This window comes from Malania oleifera, chromosome 4, assembly GCF_029873635.1.
Source record: "Malania oleifera isolate guangnan ecotype guangnan chromosome 4, ASM2987363v1, whole genome shotgun sequence".
In the NCBI taxonomy this organism is placed as follows: domain Eukaryota; kingdom Viridiplantae; phylum Streptophyta; class Magnoliopsida; order Santalales; family Ximeniaceae; genus Malania; species Malania oleifera.
This window is the reverse complement of record NC_080420.1, coordinates 105,836,926-105,864,048: the sequence shown is the minus strand read 5'-3', so window position 1 is coordinate 105,864,048 and position 27,123 is coordinate 105,836,926. Positions and strand designations below refer to the sequence as shown.

Sequence of the window (27,123 nt, the reverse complement as noted above, 5' to 3'; positions counted from 1 at the left end):
CAGACACGGCTTCCGTGCATCAGTTGGACGTTCGGCCAACCTGACTCCCGAGACACATCTCCATTACTATCCACGGTCCCCGCTAGCTCACAAAAAACTCTCACCATCCACAGTCTCTACTGGTTCACAGAGTAAATTCTCACCATCCACAAGTACCGCTGGTTCCGTGAGTGCATCTACCTGGAATTAAACCTCCGATACTCCTTCTTACGTGCTGATATCTTTCTACCGCGCCATACCCGTGGGGGCTTGGATTTACATTCTTTGTACATGGAAAAGTTAATGAGTGAGAGAGAGAGAGAGAGAGAGAGAGAGAGGATGAGATTATCAATAAAGCAATTTATACATTTCCACTATAGTTATATTTGTCCTCCATATGAAAATGTTGGACCACGACGATAGCAGGTTTTTTTTTTTTTTTTATTCTCATTGAACTCTCTCTTTCAAGTCATTTACAAGTTCAGAACTCAACTAGAAAGAAGTAAATTTTTCTCTTTGTTTTGAAAAAAAAATAATAATAATGATATTACACCCAACTCCTTATTTTCCCAAGTGTTAACATGTTACCAAATTAGTTATCAATTTTCATAAATTAATAAGTTAAATCTTTTGGATCTTAATTCATAGAAAGTAACAATTTAATTTGCAATCGTCCCCCAAAGGGTGGCTCGCGCAATAAATTCAAAGCTAACGCTTTATATCCTAATGGATTAGTCGAGCGTCGAAAGGATTTTAGACACCATTGTTTCAAAAAATAAAATAAAAAAATAATTTACAATCATAGTTAGATTCAGCAATATAATTACACATGTGAAGATATCACGCATCTTACTGGTTCATTTATACTCAACTAAACTAATCCTTAATTTCCTTTGTAATTGCTAAATTACCTCTTAATTTATTATCTTTACATATTTTTATAATTTTCCTATCAAATCTATGATATTTCTCCCTTCACAGAAATTGGCACTATCATTCGATTCCGAAAATAGTGATTTAAGTATCAATAACAATTAGATAATTAAAACTGAATTTCATTTATCATTTTATCTGTAATTTTTAGATTTGTCAACACTCTTGATACTCATCGTGATTCTTGAAATAATGTTTCCCTTGAATCTTTTTGGAAAGGATGTTGAGGAAATGAGGAAAAATCCGATCGAGCTATTAATATGGATGGTCGTTCAAAAATTCCCTTTTGAAAGCATTTAAAAGTATTTTTATTGGAAAATTTTAGATTTTAGATTTAAATTTGTTCAACTTAAACAATAAATTAGATAGACAACACATTAGCAACAAAGCCAAATCAACTTAAGTGACATAACTCAATTCAAGAAATTGTTAAAATTTGTTTGGTAGGCAAATATATATATATATATATATATATATATATATATATTTATATATTTATATATATATAATGGAATATAATTCATCTTTATAATTTGAGATATTGTCATATAATTTTTCATTCTATTTTACTCTCATTTCATTCAATTTCAGTGTACTAAATCTTAGGTTTATTATGAATAGAGTTAGCTCACAGTTATCCTTGCCAGCTCATTGATCAGTTTTATCAATAGTTTAGTTATCGAGTTGTTAGTTTAGTTATTGAATTATTAAGGTTTCTGTTATTGATCAAATTATTGATTTGTTAAGTTTTCTGTTATTGATCAGTTCAATATCAGTTGAGCAGCTCATTGTATAGTTGTATATATAAACCTGTTGTAAGCTACTATTTATGAAATGAAGTTAAAACACTTTTATAAATTTGCTTCTCACACATCAACCCATTGACTGTAAATGGGTGTATCGAGTTAAATATCGTTCAGATGGTTCAATTGAACATTATAAAGCCTGTTTAGTAGCTAAAGGGTATACTCAACATGAAGGTCAAGATTACATTAAAACTTTTTCACCGGTTGCTAAGCTTGTTAGTGTTCGGTGTTCACTTGCTGTTGCTGCCTCCCGGAATCTCTTTGTTCACCAGTTTGATGTGAATAATGCTTTTCTTCATGGTGATTTGTCTGAGGAAGTGTATATGAAGCTTCCTCCCAATTTTGCAGCTTAGAGGGCGAATATGGTTTGTAGATTGAATAAAAGCTTGCATGGTTTAAAGCCAGCTTCACGTCAATGGTTTTCCAAACATCAATACTTTTCTCTTATGGATTCACTCAATCCATAAGATTAAGGATTTTGGTTCCTTACGTTATTTCTTGGGTTTGGAGGTAGCTCATTCTTCAAAGGGTATTTCTCTTTGCCAGCAAAAAGATGTCCTAGACATTCTACAAGATTCAAGTCTTTTAGAATGTAAGCTAGTTGCTTTTCCAATGGTGCAGAATCTCAAACTTACCAATGAAGATGGTGAGTTACTTGCTAATCCATTACCTTATAGAATGCTGGTTTGTCGCCTACTATATCTTACTATCACTCAGCCTGATCTGACCTACAATGTTCAAATTCTAAGCCAGTTTATGGCCAATACACGTACTCCTCATCTCCAAGCTGCTAAATGTGTATTTACACTATCTCAAATCCAGTCCTAGCCAAGGATTATTCTTTTTTAGTAGCTCAAGTCTTCAACTTAGTGCTTTCACTGACTCGAATTGGGCCAGCTACTCTACAACTCGAAGATTTCTTACTGGTTTGTATGTCTTTCTTGGTTCATCTCTCATTTCCTGATGTTCTAAAAGGCAAACAACATTATCTAGATCCTCTGTTGAAGCCAAATATAGGACTATGACATCTACCACATATGAGCTGGTTTGGCTAGTATCTTTACTTAAGGATCTCCATGTTTCTCATCCGCAATCTGTAGCTTTATACTATAATAACCAAACTGTCATGAACATTGCATCAAATCGAATTTTTCACAAACAAACCAAACATATTGAAATAGACTGCCATTTGGTTCGAGATCATGTTCAATCTAGTTTTCTTCATTTGCTTTATATGTCTTCGCGTCATCAACTGGCAGACTTCTTTACCAAAACTTTGGGTTCTAATGCATTCTATTATTTACTTGCCAAGTTGAGCATGATTAACATACACTGTCCAACTTAAGGGGGCGTATTATGAATAGCAGCAGCTAACAGTTATCCTTGCCAGCTCATTGATCAGTTTTATTAATAGTTTAGTTTTTAAGTTGTTAAGTTTTCTGTTATTGATCAAGTTATTGAATTGTTAAGTTTTCTATTATTGATAAGTTCAATATCAGTTAAGCAGCTCATTATACAGTTGTATATATAAACCTTAAACCTATTGTAAGCTACTGTTTATGAAGTGAAGCTAAAACACTTTCATAAATTTGATAGGGTTAGACCCAATAAGCAAACAAAGAGGAAACAAAACATACAACAACTTCCCCAAGAAGAAGAAGATAACTCCATCCTGCAAAATCCCATGAAGCTTGTAACTTACTGGAATTCTCCCCTGCTCAAAGAAGATTATGTTCCTCTAAAAATCTTCAATTCTTCCAAGTTCCCACAATATGAGCTTAATATCTCTTGAAATCAATTCTTCATCGTTGCTTTCGAATGGAAAACATTTCTAAAAACGCTCTCAATCTTGTTGCCTTCTACCCAAGGAATGACCTTTTGCTAGCCTTGGCTCTGCATATAACTCCCAAAGTGCAAGCATTTCAAACCATCCTTCAAATTAGTCCTTGGACAGGCAGTGCAAGAGAGTAAAGAGATTGTTCAACCATTTAAATTCTTCCAAAAAGATGTTGGTGATGCACACTTCTCTCAAAAATTATTTCTATGTAAAACGGGGAAAGATCCAGTTTACTTAAGGATCTTCATGCTTCTCATTCGCAATTTGTAACTTTATACTATGACAACCAAGTTGCTATGAACATTGCATCAAATCCAATTTTTTTACAAACAAACCAAACATATTGAAATAAACTGCCATTTGGTTCAAGATCATGTTCAATCTGATTTTCTTCATTTGCTTTATGTGCCTTCGCGTCATCAACTTGCAGACTTCTTTACCAAAACTTTGGGTCCAGATGCCTTCTATTATTTTCTTGCCAAGTTAAGCATGATTAACATACACCATCCAACTTAAGGGGACGTATTATGAATAGCAATAGCTCACAATTATCCTTGCCAACTTATTCATCAATTTTATTTAATAGTTTAGTTATTGAGTTGTTAAGTTTTCTATTATTGGTCAAGTTATTGAATTTTTAAATTTTCTATTATTCATCAGTTCAATATTAGTTGAGCACCTCATTGTACAATTGTATATATAAACCTCAAACCTGTTGTAAGCTACTGTTTATGAAATGAAGCTGAAACACTTTCATAAATTTGATAGGGTTAGACCCAACAAGCAAACAAAGAGGAAACAAAACATACAACAAATTCCCCAAGAAGAAGAAGATAACTCCATCCTGCAAAATCCCATGAAGCCCGTAACTTACTGGAATTCTCCCCTGCTCAAAGAAGATTCTGTTAGTCCAGAAATCTTCAATGCTTCCAAGTTCCTGCAATATGAGCTTAATATCTCTTGAAATCAATTCTTAATCAGCTGCTTTCGAATGGAAAACATTTCTAAAAACGCACACAATCTTGTTGCCTTCTGCCCAAAGAATGACCTTTTGCCAGCCCTAGCTCTGCATGTAACTCCCAAAGTGCAAGCATTTCAAACCATCCTTCATTTTAGTCCTTGGACAGGCAGTGCAAGAGAGGAGAGATTGTTCAACCATTTAAATTCTTCCAAAAAGATGCTGGTGATGCACACTTATCTAAGAAATTATTTCTATGTAAAACGGGGAAAGATCTGGTAAAGCATACAAATCTTCTAAAAAATTTTAAAATACAAGTCCAAATAAGTTTCATTCTTCTCATAAATTTCCCTCTAACATACCCAAGACAATATGTTACATCATAGTTTCAAGCATACTCTTTTCTTTCCTTTCTTTCATTTTTCTATGAACAATCTTATAATGCAACTATACATGCAATTTCTAGACGAGGCTTCTTCTGCTTCAACATAACTATTACTCAACAAAGATAGGAATGATAAGCTGCTTTGGTTTCTACCAAGGGTGCTGCTGCTTCTTATATATGAAAGGAACCATCAAAGCATCAAATCGTTTGGTTAAATAGCTCATATAACGGCACAGACTATAACCAAGAGGACTAGAAGTGCAGCCGCTCCCAAAGTCAAAAGAATAACCCAACAAGTTGTCAAAAGGCAGCTTTTTGGCATAAACGAACTGGATAATTTTAACTGTGCATCAACAGAAATAGGAAAATGAATATATGAAAAGAAAATGTAAGAAATATAATATATATATATATATATGCCATTTTTTTGGTAATTGGTATACACAAATTCAGAATACCTGCACTTGACTTTGGGTTGAATTGTCCAGCTGTCATTAAACACAGAAAATATCCATCATGGGAAGTGTCAGAAGCGCAATTTTGACAGTTTCAAGAACAGTTTGTTTAATGGTTATGTTAACTTACAACAAGAGGTTCCAGCAGCTCTGGGTCTCCTTTAAAGGATGTGGTCTTCAAATGGTCTGTTTTAACAAAACAAATGTCATGAACTTAATTGTGGAGGAAAAAAATACTAACAAATCTAAGATAGTTATCTTCTCTTTGAAGGCAACAGCAATTCTCATATTGGGATTTATAAATGTTGGGGATGCAAGTTACACATGGTGTGTTTTTTTATCTATGGAATAAGAACAAAGAATTTTAGTACATCACACAAAAAACATACGGAAAATCAAGCAATTTGCTTGCAGTTTAGAAACCTATATATATCTAGGCCATTACTTTCAGGACCATGGCAGTTCTAAATTCAAATGGTAGTCAGCTACAACTCTTCTTTCCCCAACAAATTTGATAAAGAGTTTCAGGGGAACCGGGATCTGAATTTTACTTGCACATTCTTCCAAGATATACATCAATGCAGGTGGTTAAGGTTTTCCTAGACATTTTGGTTTTGGTCAATGCCCACTGATTCAATAACTCATATAAATGAATTAGCAGGCAGCATAAACTTAACAGGAAATAAAATCTGATAGCAAGGATGGAGACTTGGCCATCCATGGGGACTCGTACAAACTTCACGACTCCTAGCTCTTTGACATAGCCTAAAAAGAAGACTGTTGTGCACTGGTTTGACAATCTCACAATCTGAAGTTTCAGGTAATCATATTTAAATTAAAAGGATGCCACACATTTGCAACAGGGATCAAAATTTCTTGCACAAAAGATCCATCTGTCTAGAAAAAAATATTTGGGTTCACATGCGTAAAAAATGGAGTAGATTCAATTAAGCCGTTCCACTCAAATTATAAGCATTGTGATGTAGGACAAGTAAGACCTTGGGAAGATCCTTACTGGAAAATAATTAAGAAGAGTTGGGTTAAGGAATTGGGGTTACGTCAGTAGTTTATTATGTGCATTTAGTATTAATTAGTATAGGATTATGGGTATTTGAAAGTTGTTTGTAATATTTGTGTAAAGTAGGGTATATTTGTAATGTGAAGTAGCTTCAAGCATTTGTGTAATTTCATGTAAAGAGGCTCTCTTATAAATAGCATGTGAAAGACATGTTGCAGGCAGTTGATGAATTTGAATTCAAATTGAATGTGAGTTTTCCCCTTGTATATCTCTCCTCCTCCTCCTTTCTTCCACTCTTTCTATTTCTTCCAAATTCTCCCATGGCTGCAGAGCCTTGATGCTGCCCCTGCATCATTTGAAGGACAAGATGGGGGAATTGAAATAAAAGAAAGGGATCACAGTTGGGCTCTGATACCAAATGATGCAGGGGCAGCATCAAGGTTTTACAGCCATGGGAGAATTTAGAAGAACTGGATGAGATGAAGAAAGGAGAAGGGAGGGGAGAGATACCATGGGAAAACTCACATTCAACTTCAATTCAAATTCATCAACTGCCAACAACATGGCTTTCACACACTATTTATAAGAAAGCCTCTTTACATGAAATTACACATAAATCCTTAAAACTACATTACATTAGAAATATACTCCTACTTTACACAAATATTACAAAGAACCCTCAAATACACATAATCTTATACTAATTAATATTAAACACACGTAATAAACTACTAACTTAACCCCATAATTCCTTAACCCAACTCCTCTTACTTATTTTGCAGCAAGGATCTTCCCAAGGTCTTACTTCTTCTTCTAGATCACATTGGGGTTTGGGTTAGGCTTTAGAAACAACTAATCCAAAACCAATGGCATAAGATTGGCAGTTGAGTTCCATGCAATAGTTCTGGACCTGAATCAAATCCTCCCATTGCATACTGCAAGTTTTTCCTCTCTGTTAGGCTCATACTCTATCGGATGTTGAAGTTATACCTTGGTTGCTGCTATTGACAGCTTTGGATTTTTCTTTAGTGTCTTCAGTAGGAAAGCTTGCTGGCCTGTATGGAAGTACAGGTGCATATTAAAGTTCACAAAGCCACATAGATCACCCCATCAGACAAGATGAACTGACTAGATAAAGGTTGCAGGAGAAAAATTAGATTGGCTCTACCACATGTTTGACATATTAGCAAAACCTAAACGACTGCTGTGAAGGATTCTGCAAGGAAGCTACCAATAAAGAGATAGCAACAATACAATAATTTATCATGTCTAACAAACTTCAAGCACACGGACACACAGAGCCACTCTATGAGCTCCAAGATATACAACACCAAATTACCACACAAACATATAACCCACCACTAGTCCAAATCAGCTGTGCTTTTGGCTTTATGTAACTCTGCTTGTGAGACAGTTAACAGCATCACATAGGCATGTGCACACGTCACATGTTTTCCAAAGTCTAGCAATGATCTACTGTGAGATCTTGAACAAAGAAATGAGGGCTCATGTCATTTGACTGACTATCATAATTTTCCATGAAATGAATATAAGCAGCAAGGATAAGCTAGCCTATTTCACTCAACAAATTAAATCTCCCAGAACAGGCATGAGTTTGGTTGTTCAAACAATGTTTTTAAAAATCAAAGATTTTGCTTGTACTTACCACCCATATGTGCATTCATCCTTCATCTCTTGGTTCCACCAAAATCGCTGAATTATACCCAAACTTCAATTTTCCCTATATACAATTATCGATGGTGAGATCTTTTCTTGATTGAAATGGAAGTTGTTCCATACTCCTCAGCGGTTGGAAGTTTGATGTATGCAATGATTTGCACTAGACCAGATATTGCTTACGCAGTGGGCATTGTAAGCAGATTTCTTGACAATCCAGGGAAAATTCTGCACACAAGGGGGAGCTACAGTGTGAGAATTTCTCTTAGCACTATTAGGGGTGTATTTGTGAGGTATTCCATACCTTAAAGAGTAATGTAAAATTGAGGGTAACTTTTTTGGGTTTGGGATTTATCACGAAATTCCTCGTACCTCTCTTGTTTGTTGTGTCTCAAATTTTGGGCAAAAATTTGGGACTGTTATTTTTTGTAAGCCCCTTTATTATAGTGGAATTTTTGCTCCGTGCACCTGTGGTTTTTACCTTCTCATTGAAGGGTTTTTCACACAAAATTTTGGTGTCCTTATTTACTACTTATTTACCCATTTTATTTACTTTTTTGAAGTTATCTAATTTACCTAGTGGAACTATGCGGCCCAACAAATGGTATCAGAGCCGGAGTAGTGGTTTACTATTCACGGGTATTATTCACGTGTGATACTATTCATGTGAGTTACTATTCACGGTAATTTTTAGAAATGACAGCAGTAAAATATGACGTGGAGAAATTCACCGGCGATGATAATTTCTCTATATGTCAAAGGCGGATGAAGGACATGCTCATCCAGCAAGGCGTAAAAAAGGCACTAGACGGTGAAAAAAAGAAACCAAAATCCATGTCAGATGATGACTGGTCAGCTAAGGACGAGAAAGCTGCAAGTGCAATCCAACTGCACCTATCAAATGAAGTCTTCAACAATGTAAAAGATGTGGAAAGTGCCAGCAAAATTTGGACTAGATTGGAGGGATTGTACATGTCAAAAAACATGACAAATAAACTGTACATGAAGAAGCAGTTGTATGCGCTCCAGATGAGCGAAGGTACAAATTTTTTGTCACATTTGAATGTTTTTAATGGTTTAATTGCGCAGCTAGGAAACCTCGGTGTTAAAGTTGACGAGGAAGATAAAGTTGTGCTATTACTAAACTCCTTGCCATCTTCTAACGATAATTTGGCCACAACAATTTTACATAGATGAGATACCATCAAGTTGGAAGATGTGACATTTGCGCTTTTGTTGAACATGAGAATGAAAAAGCCAGATAGTCACGGACAAGCTCTCGTCATAGAGGATAGATGAAGGAGCAAAAATAGGAGTTCCAATAATCGCGACAAGTCCACAGGTCGCAACAAGTCCAAATCATACAGATCTAAGTCCAAAAGAAAAATCAAATGTTACAACTTTGGCCAGTTGGGTCACATAAAGCGGTATTGCCATAACCCAAAGAAAGAACAAGGAGAAAGTAGCAACCAAAAGGAGGACAATGACAAAAATACCACTGCTGCAACAAAACATGAGGAAATAGTGGTGCTCTCCTCCATAGAAAAGGAGGAGTGTTTGCAAGTGGCAAGCCCAAAAACAGAGTGGGTAGTTGACACAACGACATCCTATCATGCCACTCCTACAAAAGAATTCTTCAGCGCTTACAAATCTAGAGACTTTGGCACGGTGAAAATGGGCAATGCCAGCTACTCAAAGATCATAGGGATCGGTGACATCTGCATAAAGATAAATGTCGGTTGCACATTGACCCTGAAGGAGGTACGCCATGTTCCTGATTTAAGAATGAATTTAATTTCAGGAATTGCCTTAGATTGAAAAGGCTATGAAAGTCACTTCGGCGATCGGAAGTGGAAACTTACCAAGGGACTATTAATAATTGCAAAAGGAAAGGCTTGTTGCACACTATACAAAACAAATGTTGAGGTGTGTAAGTGGGGATTGAATGCGGCCGAGGATAACGCCTCACCAAACCTGTGGCACAGGAGGTTAGCCCATATTAGCAAGAAAGGGTTACAGATTCTGGCAAAGAAATCACTGATTCCATCTATTGAAGGTAAAACCATAAATCTTTGTGATTATTGTTTGTATGGCAAACAACATAGAGTTTCACCTCAAAAGTCTTCTGATAAAAGGGCTAATACATTGGATATGGTATATTCTAATGTTTGTGGTCCCCTTGAGACGGAGACTTTGGGAGGTAACAAATATTTTGTTACATTTATTGATTGTTTCACGAAAATTATGGGTTTATTTTATAAAAACAAAAGACCAGGTGTTCCAAATTTTCCAAAAATTCCATGCCATGGTGGAAAGAGAAATAGGTAGAAAGCTTAACTGCCTCCAAACAAACAATGGAGGGGAGTACACTTCAAAAGAATTGGAGAATTACTGTTCACACCATGGAATTGGCATGAGAAGACAGTTCCTGGTAACCCACAACATAATGGTGTGGCTAAGAGAATGAATCGCACCATTGTCGAGAGGGTTAGATGCATGCTCTGAACTGCCTAAGTCATTTTGGGGTTGAAGCAATTCGCACAGCCTGCTATGTCATTAACAGAATTCCGTCGGCAACTTTGGAGTTTAGCATCCCAGAGAAAGGTTGGTTAGGCAAAGACATCTCGTATTCTCATATGAAGGTGTTCAGGTGTAAAACATTTATGCATGTACCCAATGAACAAAGGACCAAGCTTGATGATAAGACAGTGACATGCATATTCATCGGATATGGCAATGAAGAATTTGTCTATAGACTATGGGACCCAAAAAAGAAGAAGAGATGTGGTGTTCCATGAAACTGAGTTTGGAACACATAAAGATGCGTATAAAGATGATAGTGTAACCAACTATTTAACAAGTCCTTCTCTTCCTAATAATGTCACAAGTGAAGAAGATATGCAAAGAGAATGTGACAGTGACACATCAAAAGTAGGCAATGATAAGCAGGGGGACCAACCCACCCCTTTATAGATCGCTCAACCACAACCAAGGTGATCCAAAAGAGAAAGAAAACAATCAAAAAAATATCCTACTTCTGAGTATATCCTTATTACTGATAAGGGGAAACCAGATAATTTTCAGAAAATACTAACTCATCCTGATAAGAATTGTTGGTTACAGACCATAAAAGAAGAGATGAACTCTTTGCAGAAGAATGGCACGTATGAGTTAGTCAACCTCCTAAAGACAAAAAGGCATTGAAATGCAAATGAGTTTTCAAGCTCAAAAGGGATAACAATGGCAAGCTAGCGAAGCACAAAGCTCGGTTAGTGGTAAAATGCTTTGGACAAAAGAAAGGTATTGATTTTGATGAAATTTTCTCTCCCGTTGTTAAAATGACATCTATTCGAGCTATTCTCAGTTTAGCATCTAGCATGGACCTTGAGCTTGAGCAGTTAGATGTAAATACTGCATTCTTTCATGGTAATTTGGAGGAAGAAATTTATATGGAGCAGCTTGAAGGTGTTGAGGTACAAAGGAAACAACACATGGTATGTAAATTAAAAAAGAGTCTCTATGGATTAAAGCAGACGCCAAGGCAGTGGTACAAAAAACTTGACTCGTTCATGAATGATCATGGCTAAAAGAGAACTCTATCAGATCCATGTGTTTATTTTAACAGGTTCTCTGGTAACAACTTCATAATTTTATTGTTGTATGTTGATAATATGCTGATTATAGGACATGATGCTCAGTTGATTACAAAATTAAAGGGAGAGATGTCCAAAGAATTTGATATGAAAGATCTCGGATCAGTGCAACAAATTTTAGGGATGAAAATTGTTCATGATAGGAAGAAAAGAAAGTTATGGCTGTCACAAGAAATGTATGTTGAATGGTTGCTTAAGCAGTTTAACATAAAGGATGCTAAGTCAATTAGTACCCCTCTTGCTAGTCATATAAAGTTGAGCAAGAAGACGTGTCCTACTACTACAGAAGAAAGAAAAGAAATGGAAGTTGTTCCATACTCCTTCGCGGTTGTAAGTTTGATGCATGCAATGGTTTGCACCAGACCAGATATTGCTTACATAGTGGCCATTGTAAGCAGATTTCTTGACAATCCGGGGAAAAAACACTAGAAAGCAGTGAAGTGGATCCTGAAGTACTTAAAGGGAAATTCAAAATTGTGCTTATGTTTTGGAGGTTCTAATTCAATTTTTGAAAGCTTTACTGATTCTAATATGATAGGTGATCTTGATCATAGAAGATCCACGTCTAGATACTTGTTTACTTTTGTAGGGGGAGCTATCTCATAGTAATCCAGACTACAAAAGTGTGTCACTCTGTCTACGACAGAAGCAGATTATATTGCTGCCACAGAAACTAAAAAGGAGATGATATGGCTGAAAGAATTTCTCCAAGAATTGGAACTAAAACAAAGTGAATATGTTATTTATTGTGATAGCCAAAGTGCAACAGATCTAAGCAAGAACTCCATGTATCATTCAAGAACGAAGCACATTAATGTAAGGTATCATTGGATACGCGAAAAGGTGGAAGACAAATCTTTACAGATTAAGAAGATTTCCATTGACAGGAACCCCTTAGATATGATGACGAAAATAATACCTCGAGACAATTTTGAGTTATGCGTGGGTCTAGCTATTATGAGCTCCAGCTAGGAATCCACGTAAAGTTCTCCTTCAATTAATGGGCTTGGAGGGGGAGATTTGTTGGGGTCTAACCCATTATTGTTGGGCAAAACTTTTGTCAACAAAGGGTGCTGGTGGTTGGGAAATTATTCAACAAAGGAGGCACCTGATTGATCAACTATTCAACATAGATTGCTAGCTCATGGCCAACATGGTTAGGTGTGTGACTGCATGATTGGTCTCTCGGGCTAAATGTCTCTATAAATAGAGGCATTTTACTTAAGCCAAAAACACACCAAGAGAAGAAATATCAAGAGAGAGCAATAACACAAGGGGGAGCTACAGTGTGAGAATTTCTTTGAGCACTATTAGGGGTGTGTTTGTGAGAGGTGTTTCATACCTTGTGGGTGAAGTGTAAAAATTGTGAGGGTAACTTTTTGGTTTTGGGTTTGGGATTTATCCAAAAGTTCCTTGTACCTCTCTTGTTTGTTGGATGTCTCAAATTTTCGGTAAAAATTTGGTACTATTATTTTTGTAAGCCTCTTAATTATAATGGAGTTTTTTGCTCAATGCGCCCCGTGGTTTTTACGTTCTCATTGAAGGGTTTTCCAGGTAAAATTTTGGTATTCTTATTTACTGCTTATTTACTCATTTAATTTACCTTTCTGAAGTTACCTAATTTACCTAGTGGGTACTATGGAGCCCAACAAGTGATATCAGAGCCCACATAACCTGACTCTGATACCACTTGTTGGGAAAAACGAGTCCACGGCCTGGTTTCCCTCAATCGTGCGGAGATGCGTGGGGATGTGCAACAGAATGATGCACAATAAGTAGTACAAGAATGAACAATGAAACAATACAATAAACACACCAGATTTAATGTGGTTCGGTCAAGATGCCTACTCTACGGCTCCAATTCCAGAAGCAGTTTTTACAATCAATCTATCAAATTCTTACAATCAATCTTGTGAGAGTTACAAATTATTCAACTCTCTCACGAGCACTCAAACAATTGCAAATGAGAGGAACAATACTCTCTTCAACTCTCTTCTTTTCAATTCTATCTATTCGGTTAGTTCAATATCAAATGGAGGATGACTCCTTTTATAGGAGAGGAACAACTGCTCAATTTGAGTACTGAAAGACTTCAATGAAAGTCAAGAATGTTGGGCATGAAAGTTCCACCATCAGCAACCAAAGTAGATTCAACAATGGGGGGCATGGAAACCCCACCATCAACAACCAAAGTAGATTCAACAATGGTGGGCATGAAAGCTCCACCATCAACAGCTAAAGTGGATTCATTCTAATCCTTTATTCAGTGGCACACAAGATGCACATGGGTGGCTACAGCCTTTTTTCCTTCCTTCTTCTTTTCCCACTGCAGAGTCTTCCCACCAAATTTGACAAGAAAATGGGACTGGACTATGTTGGAATTGGTATAATCCCAAGAGGGGGGGTGAATTGGGTTTTAAAAATATTTCGGCTAATTTAAACATTTATACCGATTCACCACAGTTCATTTCTCATTCAGTATAATAGTGTGTGAAAAATGATGAAGCTATATATTCAAACATACACGTACGGCATATCTCATTTAACTCAAATGTGTGCATGCAAATAATTATAACAGTAAATAAACAAGCATACACATGGAAATTAAATAAAGAGAGAGAGACACGATATTTGTTATCGAGGTTCGGCTAAATCAGCCTACGTCCCCACCTTGAACATACCCCCCAAGGATTCCACTATCTCTACTCACTTAAAACGGGAAAAACAGATCCGTTACAACCTCCCCTTACGAGGTGAGGTAAACCCCAACTCAATTACAAGGTTGAGCCCAACTTGTCTTCCTTATGGGGCAGAGACTCCCCAGTTCAATTTATGAGCTGAACCCAACCGGTCTCACTTGGGGGGTTGGAACTCCCCAGTTCAACTCTAGGCTAAACCCAACCAATATAATAAAAATCATTTTTGTACATATTAAAATGCTTCTAGATACAAGCATGGATGTACACATTAAAAGCTCAAAATGCACTCTCTAATAATATGAAATGTGCTCAATAGAGTAAGGGTGCTTTCAAAATAAATTCAAACCCTAATAAGAAATTTTCTCCAAAAATATATTTCAATAAAAATATAAGAGAACCTAGGGTTCTGCTCTTCAACAAATTTTGCACAAATAAAAATATAAGAATATATATAAATGATAAATATGTTCTCCAACAAACATTTTGCAAATAAAAGCGTTCGGAGAATCTAGAGTTTAAGCTCAAGAAAAAATATTTGTGCAATAAATAATTTCTTCCAAAAATATTTATCATGAAAATAATCAGGAGAAACTCAAGCAATACTCTCAAAAATGATTTTCAAAGATTAAAGGATGAGAGAGAGTATATGCAAATAAAATGCCCTAAATAAAATACTCTCCTCAAAAATGATTTTGAAATAAAAGCATGAAAGAGAGTTGAAGAGATTTGTATAAAAGATTTTGCTCCAAAAGAATGATTTTAACAATAAAAAACGTTTTGGGAGAACTTTGATTAACAATGGATTAGAGAGAAAATTTGGGTTAAATGGTTAATCAAAAAGCATGAAAGAGAGTCGAAGAAATTTGTATAAAAGATTTTGCTCTAAAAGAATGATTTTAACAATAAAAAACGTTTTGGGAGAACTTTGATTAACAATGGATTAGAGAGAAAATTTGGGTTAATCAAAGTTGCTAATCTGAGGTTATAAGGGGGCATATATGGACTTTGTGAAAAATATGATCATTGGGGATACGCTCGGCATTTTCCAAATTGTTTAATGAAAAAATTAAGCTTAATTAGCGATGAAAAATAACCCAACTCGAGAGGTTCGGTCGACCAAAGCAAGGGGTCAGTTGATCGAACCAGGACGATTTCCCAAACCTTCGTAGGTTCAGTCAACCGTGGCTTAGGTTGGTATGCTAAGTGGGCAAGTTTGGTCGACCAAGGGTATTTTGAACTGATAGTTCGGTCAGCCGAGGAAGGTAAAAAAAGGTACTTTTGAAGTTCAGTCGACCGAGGAAGCTCAGTTCAAAAATGGGCCGATCGACTGAGCCAAGTCAAATATTTGACTTCTACTTGTTCAGTCGACCAAAGCGTTTATAACGCAGATCTGTCGGTTGACCGAGACTTAGTCAAACATTGACTTTCTGGCCTACGGTCTGCTCGATCGACTGGGCTTTTAAATTAAGCCTAAAAATCTGGCATCAATCGAACGTTTGTAAACCCTAATTTGACCCTAAAGTTATATTAAAACCTTTGTAAGATTTTATCTTTTTATGAAAAAGTTTAGTATAAAGTGTAGGTGTCCTAAAGTCAGTCTACAATGATTTGAACATTCAATTCACATGATGCAGATGCATGCATTATTACAAACCAAAGATAAAAATTAAATGCAATACAATTCAAAACATATCTTCTTCTTTTTCCTCTCCTCTTCATGGAATACGCCAGTATGATGTGAGCTTTAAGTCCTTTCTAGCTTCCATCTTCCTTTTTTTTGTGTGCATTCTGAATTGTAAACATGTTTAAAACACTAAACACACACATGAGACACTTGTGTTTGTCAACATCAAAACAAAGATCGGATTCAAAAAGCCAACATGCTCCAACAATCTCCACCTCCAGTACCATCACAAAAAGGAGATTTCAAGTCAGCTCCCTCTCAAACAAAATACCTCAACAAATTACTCCAATCAAATCAATCAATCAATCAATTCGGGTTTCAACATGAGGAGTACCAATTTCAGTATATCTCCACTTCCCGACCAAGTAGAGATTACAAATCCTCTGCAATCTTCAAAGTTAGTATGGGCAATCAATCAACCCCACTTGTATGGACTTGGTTGTACCTTCGACTGTATTATCTTGCAATACATATAGATTCCGCTCCCATTTTGCAGTCATTATAACCAGTCCACCTTTGGTTATTATCATCATCCCAGCTTCCAAAGTTAATCGGCAGCCCTTGGATTCAAGGACACCCAAGGAGATCAGGTTCTGCTTCAAATCCGGTACATGCCAGACATTTGTCAGTCATACAACGATGCTGCTTTTCATCTTCAAGTTGACACTCCCGATGCCTTTCTTTTCACATGTATTATTGTTCGCCACACATACAACTCCACCTTTTGAAGTATCTAGACTCGTGAAACAATCTTGATTTGAGCACATGTGACTTGAGCACCCAGAGTCAAGAATCCAACCGTCAAGCAAACTTTCAGATGTAACAGTCATCATACAATCAGACTCGTCATTTGCGAGTTGAATTACATTTGTACTTGAATCCTCTGTCGCTTGTTTTTCCTTCAATTTAGGACAATCTTTCTTTCAATGTCCCTTTTGGTGACAAAACACACATTCATCTATGGTTGGTCTTCCATTCCCACTTGATGAAGTTTTGGGCCTCCAAGTTTTATTCTTATTTTGTGATGGGACTGGGGGTGGAGATTGTTGGAGTCCAACCCCATTTTCTTGTCAAAATTGGTGGGAAGACTCTCCAATGGGAAAAGAAAAAGGAAGGAAAAAAGGCTGCAGCCACCCATGTGCAGCTTGTGTGCCACTGAATAAAGGATTAGGATGAATCCACTTTAGCTGTCGATGGTGGAGCTTCCATGCCCACCATTGTTGAATCTACTTTGGTTGTTGATAGTGGAGCTTTCATGCCCACCATTGTTAAATCTATTTTCGTTGTTGATGGTGGAGCTTTCATGCCCACTATTCTTGACTTTCATTGAAGTTTTTTGGACGACTGGATTGTTCAAATTGAGCACTTGTTCCTCTCTTATAAAATGAGTCATCCTCCATTTGATATTGAACCAACCGAATAGATAGAATTGAAAAGAAGAGAGTTGAAGAGAGTATTGTTTCTCTCATTTAAAATTTTTAGTGCTCATAAAAGAGTTAAATCATTTGTAACTCTCACAAGATTGATTGAAAGAATTTGATATATTGATTGTCGAAATTGCTCCTAGAATTGGAGTCGTGGAGTAGGAATCTTGAGCAAATCACGTTAAATCTAGTGTGTTTATTGTGTTGTTTCATTGTTCGTTCTTACACTAGTTATTGTACATCATTCTATTGCACATCCCCACGCATCTCCGCGCGATTGAGGGAAACCGGGTCGTGGACACGTTTTTCCCAACAAGTGGTATTAGAGCAAGGTTATGTGGGCTTTGATACCACTTGATGGGCCCCACTGTCCCCACTAGGTAAACTAAGTAACTTCAGAAAGGTAAATAAAGCAGGTAAATAAACAATAAATATGGATACCAAAATTTTACATGGAAAAACCTTCAATGAGAAGGTAAAAACTATGGGCACACCGAGCAAAAAACTCCACTATAATAAAGGGGCTTACAAAAATAATAATCCCAAATTTTTGCCCAAAATTTGAGACACCCAACAAACAAGAGAGGTACAAGAAACTTCTGAATAAATCTCAAATCCAAAAAATTGCCTTCACAATTTTTAGACCACACTCATGATGTATGGAACACCTCTCACAAACACACCCCTAATAGTGCTCAGAGAAATTCTCACACTGCAGCTCTCCCTTGTGTCGCTGCTCTCTCTTGAGATTTCTTCTTTCAATGTGTCTTTGGTTCAAGTAGAATGTTTCTACTTATGGAGACATTCAGCCTAAGAGACCAATCATGCATTCACACACCTAACCACACTGGTCATGAGCCAACAACCTTTGTTGAATAATTGATAAATTAGGCGCCTCCTTTATTGAATAATTTCCCAACCACCAGCTCCCTTTGTTGACAAAAGTTTTGCCCAACAATAATGGGCAAGACCCCAACAAATCTCTCTCTCCAGACCCATTAACCCAAAGAACTTCATGTGGATTCCTAGTAGAAGCTCATACCAGCTAGCCACACGCATAACTCAAACTTGTCCCAAGGTATTACTTTCGTCATCATATCTAAGGGGTCCCTATCTATGGAAATCTTTTTAATCTGTAAAGATTTGTTTTCCATTTTTTCGCGAATGATACCTTACGTTAATGTGCTTCGTTCTTAAATGATACATAAAGTTCTTGCTTAGATCTATTACACTCTGACTATCACAATAGATAACATATTCACTTTGTCTTAGGCCCAATTCTTGGAGAAATTCTTTCAGTCATATCATCTCCTTTACAGCTTTTGTGATAGCAATATACACTGCTTCTATCGTAGACAGAGCGACACACTTTTTTAGTCTGGATTGCCATGAGATAGCTCCCCCTGCAAAAGTAAACAAGTATCCAGACGTGAATCTTCTGTGATCAAGATCACCTGTCATATCAGAATCAGTAAAACTTACCAAAATTGAATTAGAACCTCTAAAACATAAGCACAATTTTGAATTTCCCTTTAAGTATCTCAGGATCCACTTCACTGCTTCTTAATGTTCTTTCCCCGAATAATTAAGAAATCTGCTTACAATGCCCATTGCGTAAGCAATATTTGGTCTGGTGCAAACCATTACATACATCAAACTTCCAACCGCGGAGGAGTATGGAACAACTTCCATTTCTTATCTTTCTTCTGTAATAGCAGGACATGTCTTCTTGCTCAACTTCATATGACCAACACGAGGGGTACTAACTGGCTTAGCATCCTTCATGTTGAACCACTCAAGCACCCGTTCAACATACTTTTCCAGTGATAGCCACAACTTTCTTTTCTTCCTCTCACGAACAATTTTCATCCTCAAAATTTGTTGCGTTGATCCAAGATCTTTCATATCGAATGCTTTTGGACATCTCTCCCTTTAATTTTGTAATCAACTGAGCATAATGTCCAACAATTAGCATATCATCAACATACAACAATAAAAAGTTGTTACCATAAAACCTCTTAAAGTAAACACATGGATCTGACAAGAGTTCTCTTATAACCATGATCGCTCATGAACAAGTTAAATTTCTTGCACCACTGCCTAGACCCCAACACTTTTCTTGATTGAAATGCACCCATTGAGATGTCTCAAAGTTGCATTGGCTCACAGAACCATATCAGTTCCACCACAGGTCCAAAAATGCTAATAGGAATATATAAACAATCTAATAAAAAGATTAAAATATCAAGGCTAATACAAAACTTAGTTAATTCTATTATTTAACAACGCATGAACTCATTCCATTCATGGCCTTTTATCAATCATGTAAAACAAAATGAAGTGTGTTAAAAATTTTAGATTTTTGCCTGTTTTTTAATGCATTAATCAAATTCAAACTTAGTTAACTTTGTTGGTTTAGGGGGAATTATAACAATATTACCATAGATGACTGTTTGCAGGTCTTGAAAAAAGCACACCTTATAAGCGAAGATGGTTCATTGCTAAATACCATGAAAATCACGTATCAAAATCACTGGAAATAGAGAAATACATGAAGCCCAAAAGGAGAACCTGAAGATTCATTACCCTTTATTGATAAATTATACATGGTAGCATGGCAGGGATTTTTCAGCTAGTTTAGACAAATTTCCACAAAATCATCCACATTTACATAAACCAAGAAGCATGTTAGGGGTGCAAAATTATATTTGAAAAATCCATGCTATTGGTCATGAGCCCACACGGCAGTGAGAGACAGCAGGGCACATAGGCCCATAGGCCCCTCTCCACCTCTTTCTACTGCCACACGAGCCCATGATCCCCATCATTTTCCTATTTGAAAACCTTATTGAAGGTTTATGTTCTCACCAACAAACCATTACAGGCTATAGTGATGGCTCATTTTTCTACATTTGCACCTGACTTGACGACGGATTTGTACCTTCGAATGCTATTCAAGAGAAAATGGAGATAGCAATTTTCTACAAAAGATTCAAACCCACCCAAACTCTTTCCATAATTCCATTCTATAACATCAGTCATGAATGTTTAATTGTTTATGAAATTGGCCAAATATTAAATTTACCATGTTCAAGTGGACTCTCAGACAATAAATACAAGTCCACAATATCCTAGCAGACTCTAAATTTGCATGGGATATTAGCTTAAAAGGGAAACAATGACAAGAGAACAGCCATACCTGCTCATGGATGAAAATGTGAAAACACTAAGAGCCACTGCTTTTGTTCTTAGCTGCATATCTGAGAGCATTTTCCATCGAAAATCCAAATCTTGATCAGTCCTGTAAATTCACTCAAGCAAAACATAACGCATGCAAGCAAATTCAGGAAAAATGCAACAAATTGTTTTAAATCTTTACAAATAGGCCATAAAGTGATTGAGGAAAAGACCAAAATGTATGGAAAAAGTAAGCACTAATTCTTCCACAAATGAAGAAAAATTATCAAGAAGAATCAGTTTTCTATATTGAAACTCTCTTCCATGCAGTTGGAACCATTTATATCAAAATCTGTAAGGCAATTAACTTATCATATCTTTCTCTGAAATAATCCACCAAAATTCAGAGATAAATTAAAAGAAAACGATAAAGTTTAAACAAAAGAGATAGACCTCTCCTGAGGTTTGGCCAAAAAGGGCAAAAGTTTCAAAAACTCCACGAATCTACACTAAAAAGACACGGACCTCCCATTTCAAAAATCTCAAAGATCTCTTTGGAATTTGATTTTCAAAACACTTAGGCTCTTTCTCTGGATTTGACAATAAATTAATGAAGAGGGTATTGCTAAGATAGGTCTATGAAATTTTTTAAACCTCAGTCAAGATGCACAACTCTCTGCTAAATCTTCAGGCGGTTAATATCTTTTGCCCTATAAATTTATAGGGGGCAGAGCTGCGAAGAAATGGAAAATAAAGATCCAAAAGGCAAATGCTAGAAATGTCAAAATTAATTGACGAACAAGCTATTTGGCAGGAACTAACATAAGCAAAAACAGATTACGAATATAGATCACAGAACAAATATTGATGCAATAACCAATAAACTTGAGCCCAAGAGAAAAACAGAAGGCAGACGACCAATATCATACTAAAACAGAATACCCATATTTCACAATTACCGTTGGAATAATACAGACAATCTCAAAAAATGAAATTACTAGCAACGATCAAGTTAGAAATCGAAAATGAAAACACAAGCGAAAGAGAGGGAGAGAAATACAGGAGGGGTTTGGAGGGTGGGTTGTGGAGAAGCGATTCGAGGCGATCGAGCTTCACTGCAAGTTCCGAAAGCTTCGATCTCGCACTGTCTCTAAGCCTCGCTTCTTCTGGGTTATTGTTCTTAATCCTCGCTTCTAGATCTTCCACCAACTTTCCCGCCTCTTCAGCCTCCCTAATCCATGCGTCCACTGTGAGAGAAAACTGTTTCCTCATCTCTCTCTCTCTCTCTCTCTCTCTCTCTCTCTCTCTCTCTCGCTCAGCGGAGGAGAAGAAAACAGGGGAATCCCAAATCGCACTGTAACAGAGCAACAGACAACAGCAACTCGCTTCAGAGCTATCTTTCTCTCTCTCGTCTAAACCGCCATGTGGTTCTCGCTTCTCAATGAAGAGCCAGGCGTGGCTTCTTAAACGTTGAAAAAGATGTCATTTACTCTTCCTTTTTTTTTGGATAACACCATGAACCCTCCGAAACGACACCAAACCCTCGAAACAGCGGCCGCCTCCCTCAGATCCATTTTACTGCTCAAGTAAAAATGTCATTTACTTTCTCATACTTTGAAAAGGTAGATTTTTTATAGGACAACTTCAAATTCATTTTAAAGAACTTAAATTTAGAAAACTTAAAAACTCCGGATAATGCCTAAAAGTCGCATTAAGCAGTCACTTTGACTTTTAGCTTTAAAAAACATGAAAGCACTTGAAATCCTTTGACAATCCTATTTTTAGATGGAAGTTTGATTTTTTTTTAAAATAGAGAACCATGAAACCACATCATGAAATTAGCATTCATACACATTTATAAACTCTAGAGATTTTAGACCAATAAATATTACCTAAAAAAAAATCAAGAAAGTTTAGAATAAATGGTCAAATAAATGGCATTTGAATAGATTAGTCAACTACTTAAGAAGTTGGTTGATTGCCTTCAGAGGCCAATCAACTGTTAGTTTGTAGCGAACGACTATTTTTCAAATGCTCAAGGGAGCAGTGTTGGGCTTTTGTGGAGTCTAGTTATGTTTTAATTTGGATGCCGATCCGACCCCTATTTAATTAGAGATTTCTATCCTAAGGTTTAGTCCATGGAGCGAAGGCTTGGAGCCCATTCGGAACGGAACCCTAGGCGCAACATATAAAAAGGATTGCTTTTGGGTGATTAGGGTTTTTTGTGGTTGTACCTGCGAGAGAGCAAGAGGGAGAGCATTGTATCGCTGCACTCTCTGTGTTTTCTTCCTGATAATATTGAAATCCCTGCAACTCCATGGATATAGGCAAAATTACCGAACCACGCAAATATTGTCTTGTGCGTGTAATTGATTTTTCTTTGGCGTTATTTTTCTCTATTTTTGTTTCTCACAGGTTTCGGGGATTTGTTCTTTATTCCCAACAACTGGTATCAGAGCCTAGGGTTAGGTTCAAGTGGGAGCAATGGCAGAGGAAGCAGGAAAGGCGTCTGGAATAGAAAAGTTTGATGGCTCAGACTTTGGATTCTGGAGGATGCAGATCAAGGATTATCTCTATGGGAAGAAGTTACATCTACCGCTTCTAGGAGAAAAATCTGCTACTATGAAGGACGAGGAATAGACTCTTCTTGACAGACAGGTACTGGGAGTTATAAGATTAACTCTGTCCAGGTCTGTTGCACACAACGTCGTGAAGGAGAAAACTACAGCAGATCTGATAAAGGCTTTGTCTGGTATGTATGAAAAACCATCAACAAATAATAAGGTACATCTGATGAAGAAATTATTTAATTTAAAGATGGCAGAAAACGCATCTGTAACACAACATCTGAATGAGTTCAATACTATCACAAATCAATTATCATCGGTAGAAATTGATTTTGATGATAAGATTCGTGCACTGATCATTTTGGCTTCGTTGCCAAACAGTTGGGAGGCAATGAGGATGGCAGTAAGCAACTCTACTGGAAAGGAAAAACTGAAGTATAATAATATACGGGATTTAATTCTGGCTGAGGAGATTCGCAGAAGAGATGCAGGTGAAACCTCAGGATCCGGCTTTGCCCTAAACCTTGAGACCAGAGGCAAAGGTAATGACCGAAATTCAGATCGAGGTAGATCAAAATCCAGAAATTATAATCGAAACAGAAGTAAATCTAGACCTGGCCAAATGGGACAATGCTGGAACTGCGGGAAAACAGGTCACTTTAGGAGACAATGCAAAAGTCTTAAGAAGAAGAGTGAGGATGATTCTGCTAATGTTATAACAGAAGAGGTACAGGATGCACTACTTCTTGCAGTAGACAGTCCACTTAATGATTGGGTTTTGGACTCAGGAGCTTCCTTTCATACTACTTCACACCATGAAATTATACAGAATTATGTAGCAAGAGATTTTGGTAAGGTGTATTTGGCTGATGGTACAGCCTTGGATGTTGTGGGTATGGGAAACGTCCGGATGTCACTGCCAAATGGGTTTGTTTGGTTACTAGAGAAGGTACGACACATTCCTGACTTGAGAAGGAATTTGATTTTAGTCGGACAGCTTGATGATGAAGGGCATGCGATGCTATTTGCTGGTGGCACTTGGAAGGTTACAAAGGGAGCCAGAGTATTGGCTCGTGGAAAGAAATCTGGTACTCTATACATGACCTCAAGTCCAAGAGATACAATTGTAGTTGCTGAAGCAAGTACTAATACAAGCTTATGGCACCGCAGACTTGGTTACATGAGTGAGAAGGGGATGAAGATGCTACTGTCAAAAGGGAAACTACCAGAATTGAAGTCCGTTGATTTTGACTTATGTGAAAGCTGCATCTTAGGAAAGCAGAAAAGGGTAAGTTTCTTGAAAAGTGGCAGAACACCGAAGGCTGAAAAATTGGAGTTAGTGCACACAGATTTATGGGGTCCTTCTCCTGTTGCATCCTTTGGGGGTTCAAGGTACTACGTTACTTTCATTAATGACTCAACCAGAAAGGTATGGGTTTATTTTCTGAAAAATAAATATGATGTATTTGAAACTTTTAAGAAGTGGAAGGCTATGGTTGAGATAGAGACAAGTTTGAAAGTAAAGTGTTTGAGGTCGGACAACGGAGCAGAGTACATAGATGGAGGGTTTAGAGAGTATTGTGCTGCACATGGAATCAAAATGGAAAAGACCATTCCTGGGACACCACAGCAGAATGGTGTGGCTGAGCGCATGAACAGAACTCTCAATGAGTGTGCTAGGAGTATGAGGCTATATGCTGGACTACCAAAAACTTTCTAGGCTGATGCTGTCAGTACTGCAGCTTATCTGGTAAACTGAGGACCTTCAGTTCCTATGGAGTTTGGACTTCCTGAAGAGGTTTGGAGTGATAAAGAGGTAAATTTTTCCTACTTAAGAGTTTTTGGTTATGTTTCTTATGTTTATGTTGATTCTGATGCTCGTAGTAAACTTGATGCAAAGTCCAAAATATGCTATTTCATTGGCTATGGTGATGAGAAATTTGGCTATAGGTTTTGGGATGAACAAAACAGGAAAATCATCAGAAGTAGAAATGTAATATTTAACGAATAGGTTATGTACAAGGACAGGTCAACCGTAGTGTCAGATGTCACAGTGATAGACCAGAAAAATTCTGAGTTTATTAACTTAGATGAGTTGACTGAAAATACTGTCCAGGAAAGGGGTGAAGATGATACAGAGAGTGTAGAATCGCAGGAAATTCAAATTACACCTGTAGCTGCGGTCCATAGATCTTCCAGGGCCACTAGACCTCCACAGCGTTATTCACCTGCTTTAAATTATCTTCTGCTAACTGATGGTGGTGAGCCAGAGTGTTATGATGAAGTCTTGCAGGACAAAAGTTCAAGCAAGTGGGAGTTAGCCATGAAGGATGATATGGACTCCTTGTTGGGGAATCAGACATAGGAACTAACTGAATTGCCAGTAGGGAAGAAGGCTCTGCACAACAAGTGGGTATACAGAATAAAGAACGAACATAATGGTAGCAAGCGCTACAAAGCCAGATTAGTTGTCAAAGGGTTTTAGCAAAAGGAAGGCATTGACTTTACAGAAATATTTTCTCCAGTTGTGAAGATGTCAACAATTAGACTGGTACTGGGAATAGTGGCTGTAAAAAATCTACATCTTGAGCAGTTAGATGTGAAAACGGCATTCCTTCACAGTGACTTGGAGGAAGACATCTACATGATTCAGCCAGAAGGGTTCATTGTCCAGAGACAAGAGAATTTAGTCTGCAAATTGAGAAAGAGCTTGTATGGTCTAAAAGAAGCTCCAAGATAGTGGTATAAGAAGTTTGATAGTTTTATGCATAAAATTGAGTTCAAGAGATATGAAGTTGATCACTGTTGTTATGTTAAGTTCTTTGACAATTCTTATATCATTTTACTGCTATATGTAGATGATATGCTTATTGCAGGGTCTAGCATTGAGGAGATTAATAATCTGAAGAAGCAATTGTCAGAACAGTTTGCAATGAAGGATTTGGGAGCTGCAAAACAAATCCTTGGAATGAGAATTATTAGAGACAAGGCTAATGGTACATTGAAGCTTTCACAGTCAGAGTATGTGAAGAAAATTCTCAGTAGATTCAACATGAATGAATCTAAACCAGTGAGCACACCCTTGGGTAGTCATTTCAAACTAAGCAAGGAATAGTCACCGAAGACAGAAGAAGAAAGGGACTATATGAGCAAGGTGCCCTATGCTTCAGTTATTGGCAGCTTGATGTATGCTATGGTGTGTACAAGGCCAGATATTGCACATGCAGTGGGAGTTGTGAGCAGATTCATGAGCAGACCAGGAAAGCAGCATTGGGAGGCAGTAAAGTGGATTCTGAGATATCTAAGGGGTTCATCAGATACATGTCTTTGCTTTACTGGTGCAAGTTTGAAACTACAGGGTTATGTAGACGCTGATTTTGCCGATGATAATGATGGTAGAAAGAGTACTACTGGATTTGTATTTACTCTGGGTGGTACAGCTATATCTTGGGCTTCAAATTTGCAAAAGATTGTTACTTTGTTTACTACAGCAACTGAGTATGTTGTAGCAACTGAAGCTGGAAAGGAGATGATTTGGCTACATGGTTTCTTAGAAGAATTGGGTAAGAAGTAGAAGATGGGCATTCTACACAGTGACAGTCAGAGTGTAATCGTTCTTGCCAAAAATTAGGCTTTTCATTCTAAGTCGAAACACATACAAATAAAATACCACTTTATCCATTACCTTGTTGAAGATAAGTTGGTAATACTTGAAAAGATATGTGGATCTAAAAAGCCAGCAAACATGTGTGACTATGGGTGTTACTACTGAGAAACTGAAGTTGTGTGTAGCTTCAGTTGGACTTCTAGCTTGAGGAGAGGAGGTTGAGTTGCAAGGATGAGGGATTGTTTGTTTAGGAGGATTGCGGTT

General features: G+C 37.1%; 1 protein-coding gene across 1 annotated transcript; it reads right to left on the bottom strand.

The window, feature by feature from the left end:
- Window positions 1-4,789: 4,789 nt before the first annotated feature.
- On the bottom strand, window positions 4,790-22,167 carry LOC131154597 (uncharacterized). Its single transcript, XM_058107512.1, has 6 exons — window positions 21,746-22,167; window positions 20,708-20,809; window positions 7,362-7,426; window positions 5,484-5,539; window positions 5,357-5,386; window positions 4,790-5,241 (listed from the first exon to the last, which is right to left on the bottom strand). The coding sequence occupies exons 1-6, from the start codon at window positions 21,955-21,957 to the stop codon at window positions 5,119-5,121; spliced, it is 588 nt and encodes a 195-aa protein (XP_057963495.1). The 5' UTR covers window positions 21,958-22,167; the 3' UTR covers window positions 4,790-5,118.
- Between the last annotated feature and the right edge of the window lie 4,956 nt (window positions 22,168-27,123).

Bases quoted from the DNA above. Each gene is read 5' to 3' on its own strand.
- LOC131154597 (XM_058107512.1), bottom strand. From the start codon at position 21,957: ATGAGGAAACAGTTTTCTCTCACAGTGGACGCATGGATTAGGGAGGCT. The intron at 5,540-7,361 runs GTATAACTTCAA...TTGTTAAAACAG, and splicing joins TGTCAATAGCAGCAACCAAG to ACCATTTGAAGACCACATCC. The intron at 5,242-5,356 runs GTATTCTGAATT...GTTGATGCACAG, and splicing joins CAACCCAAAGTCAAGTGCAG to TTAAAATTATCCAGTTCGTT.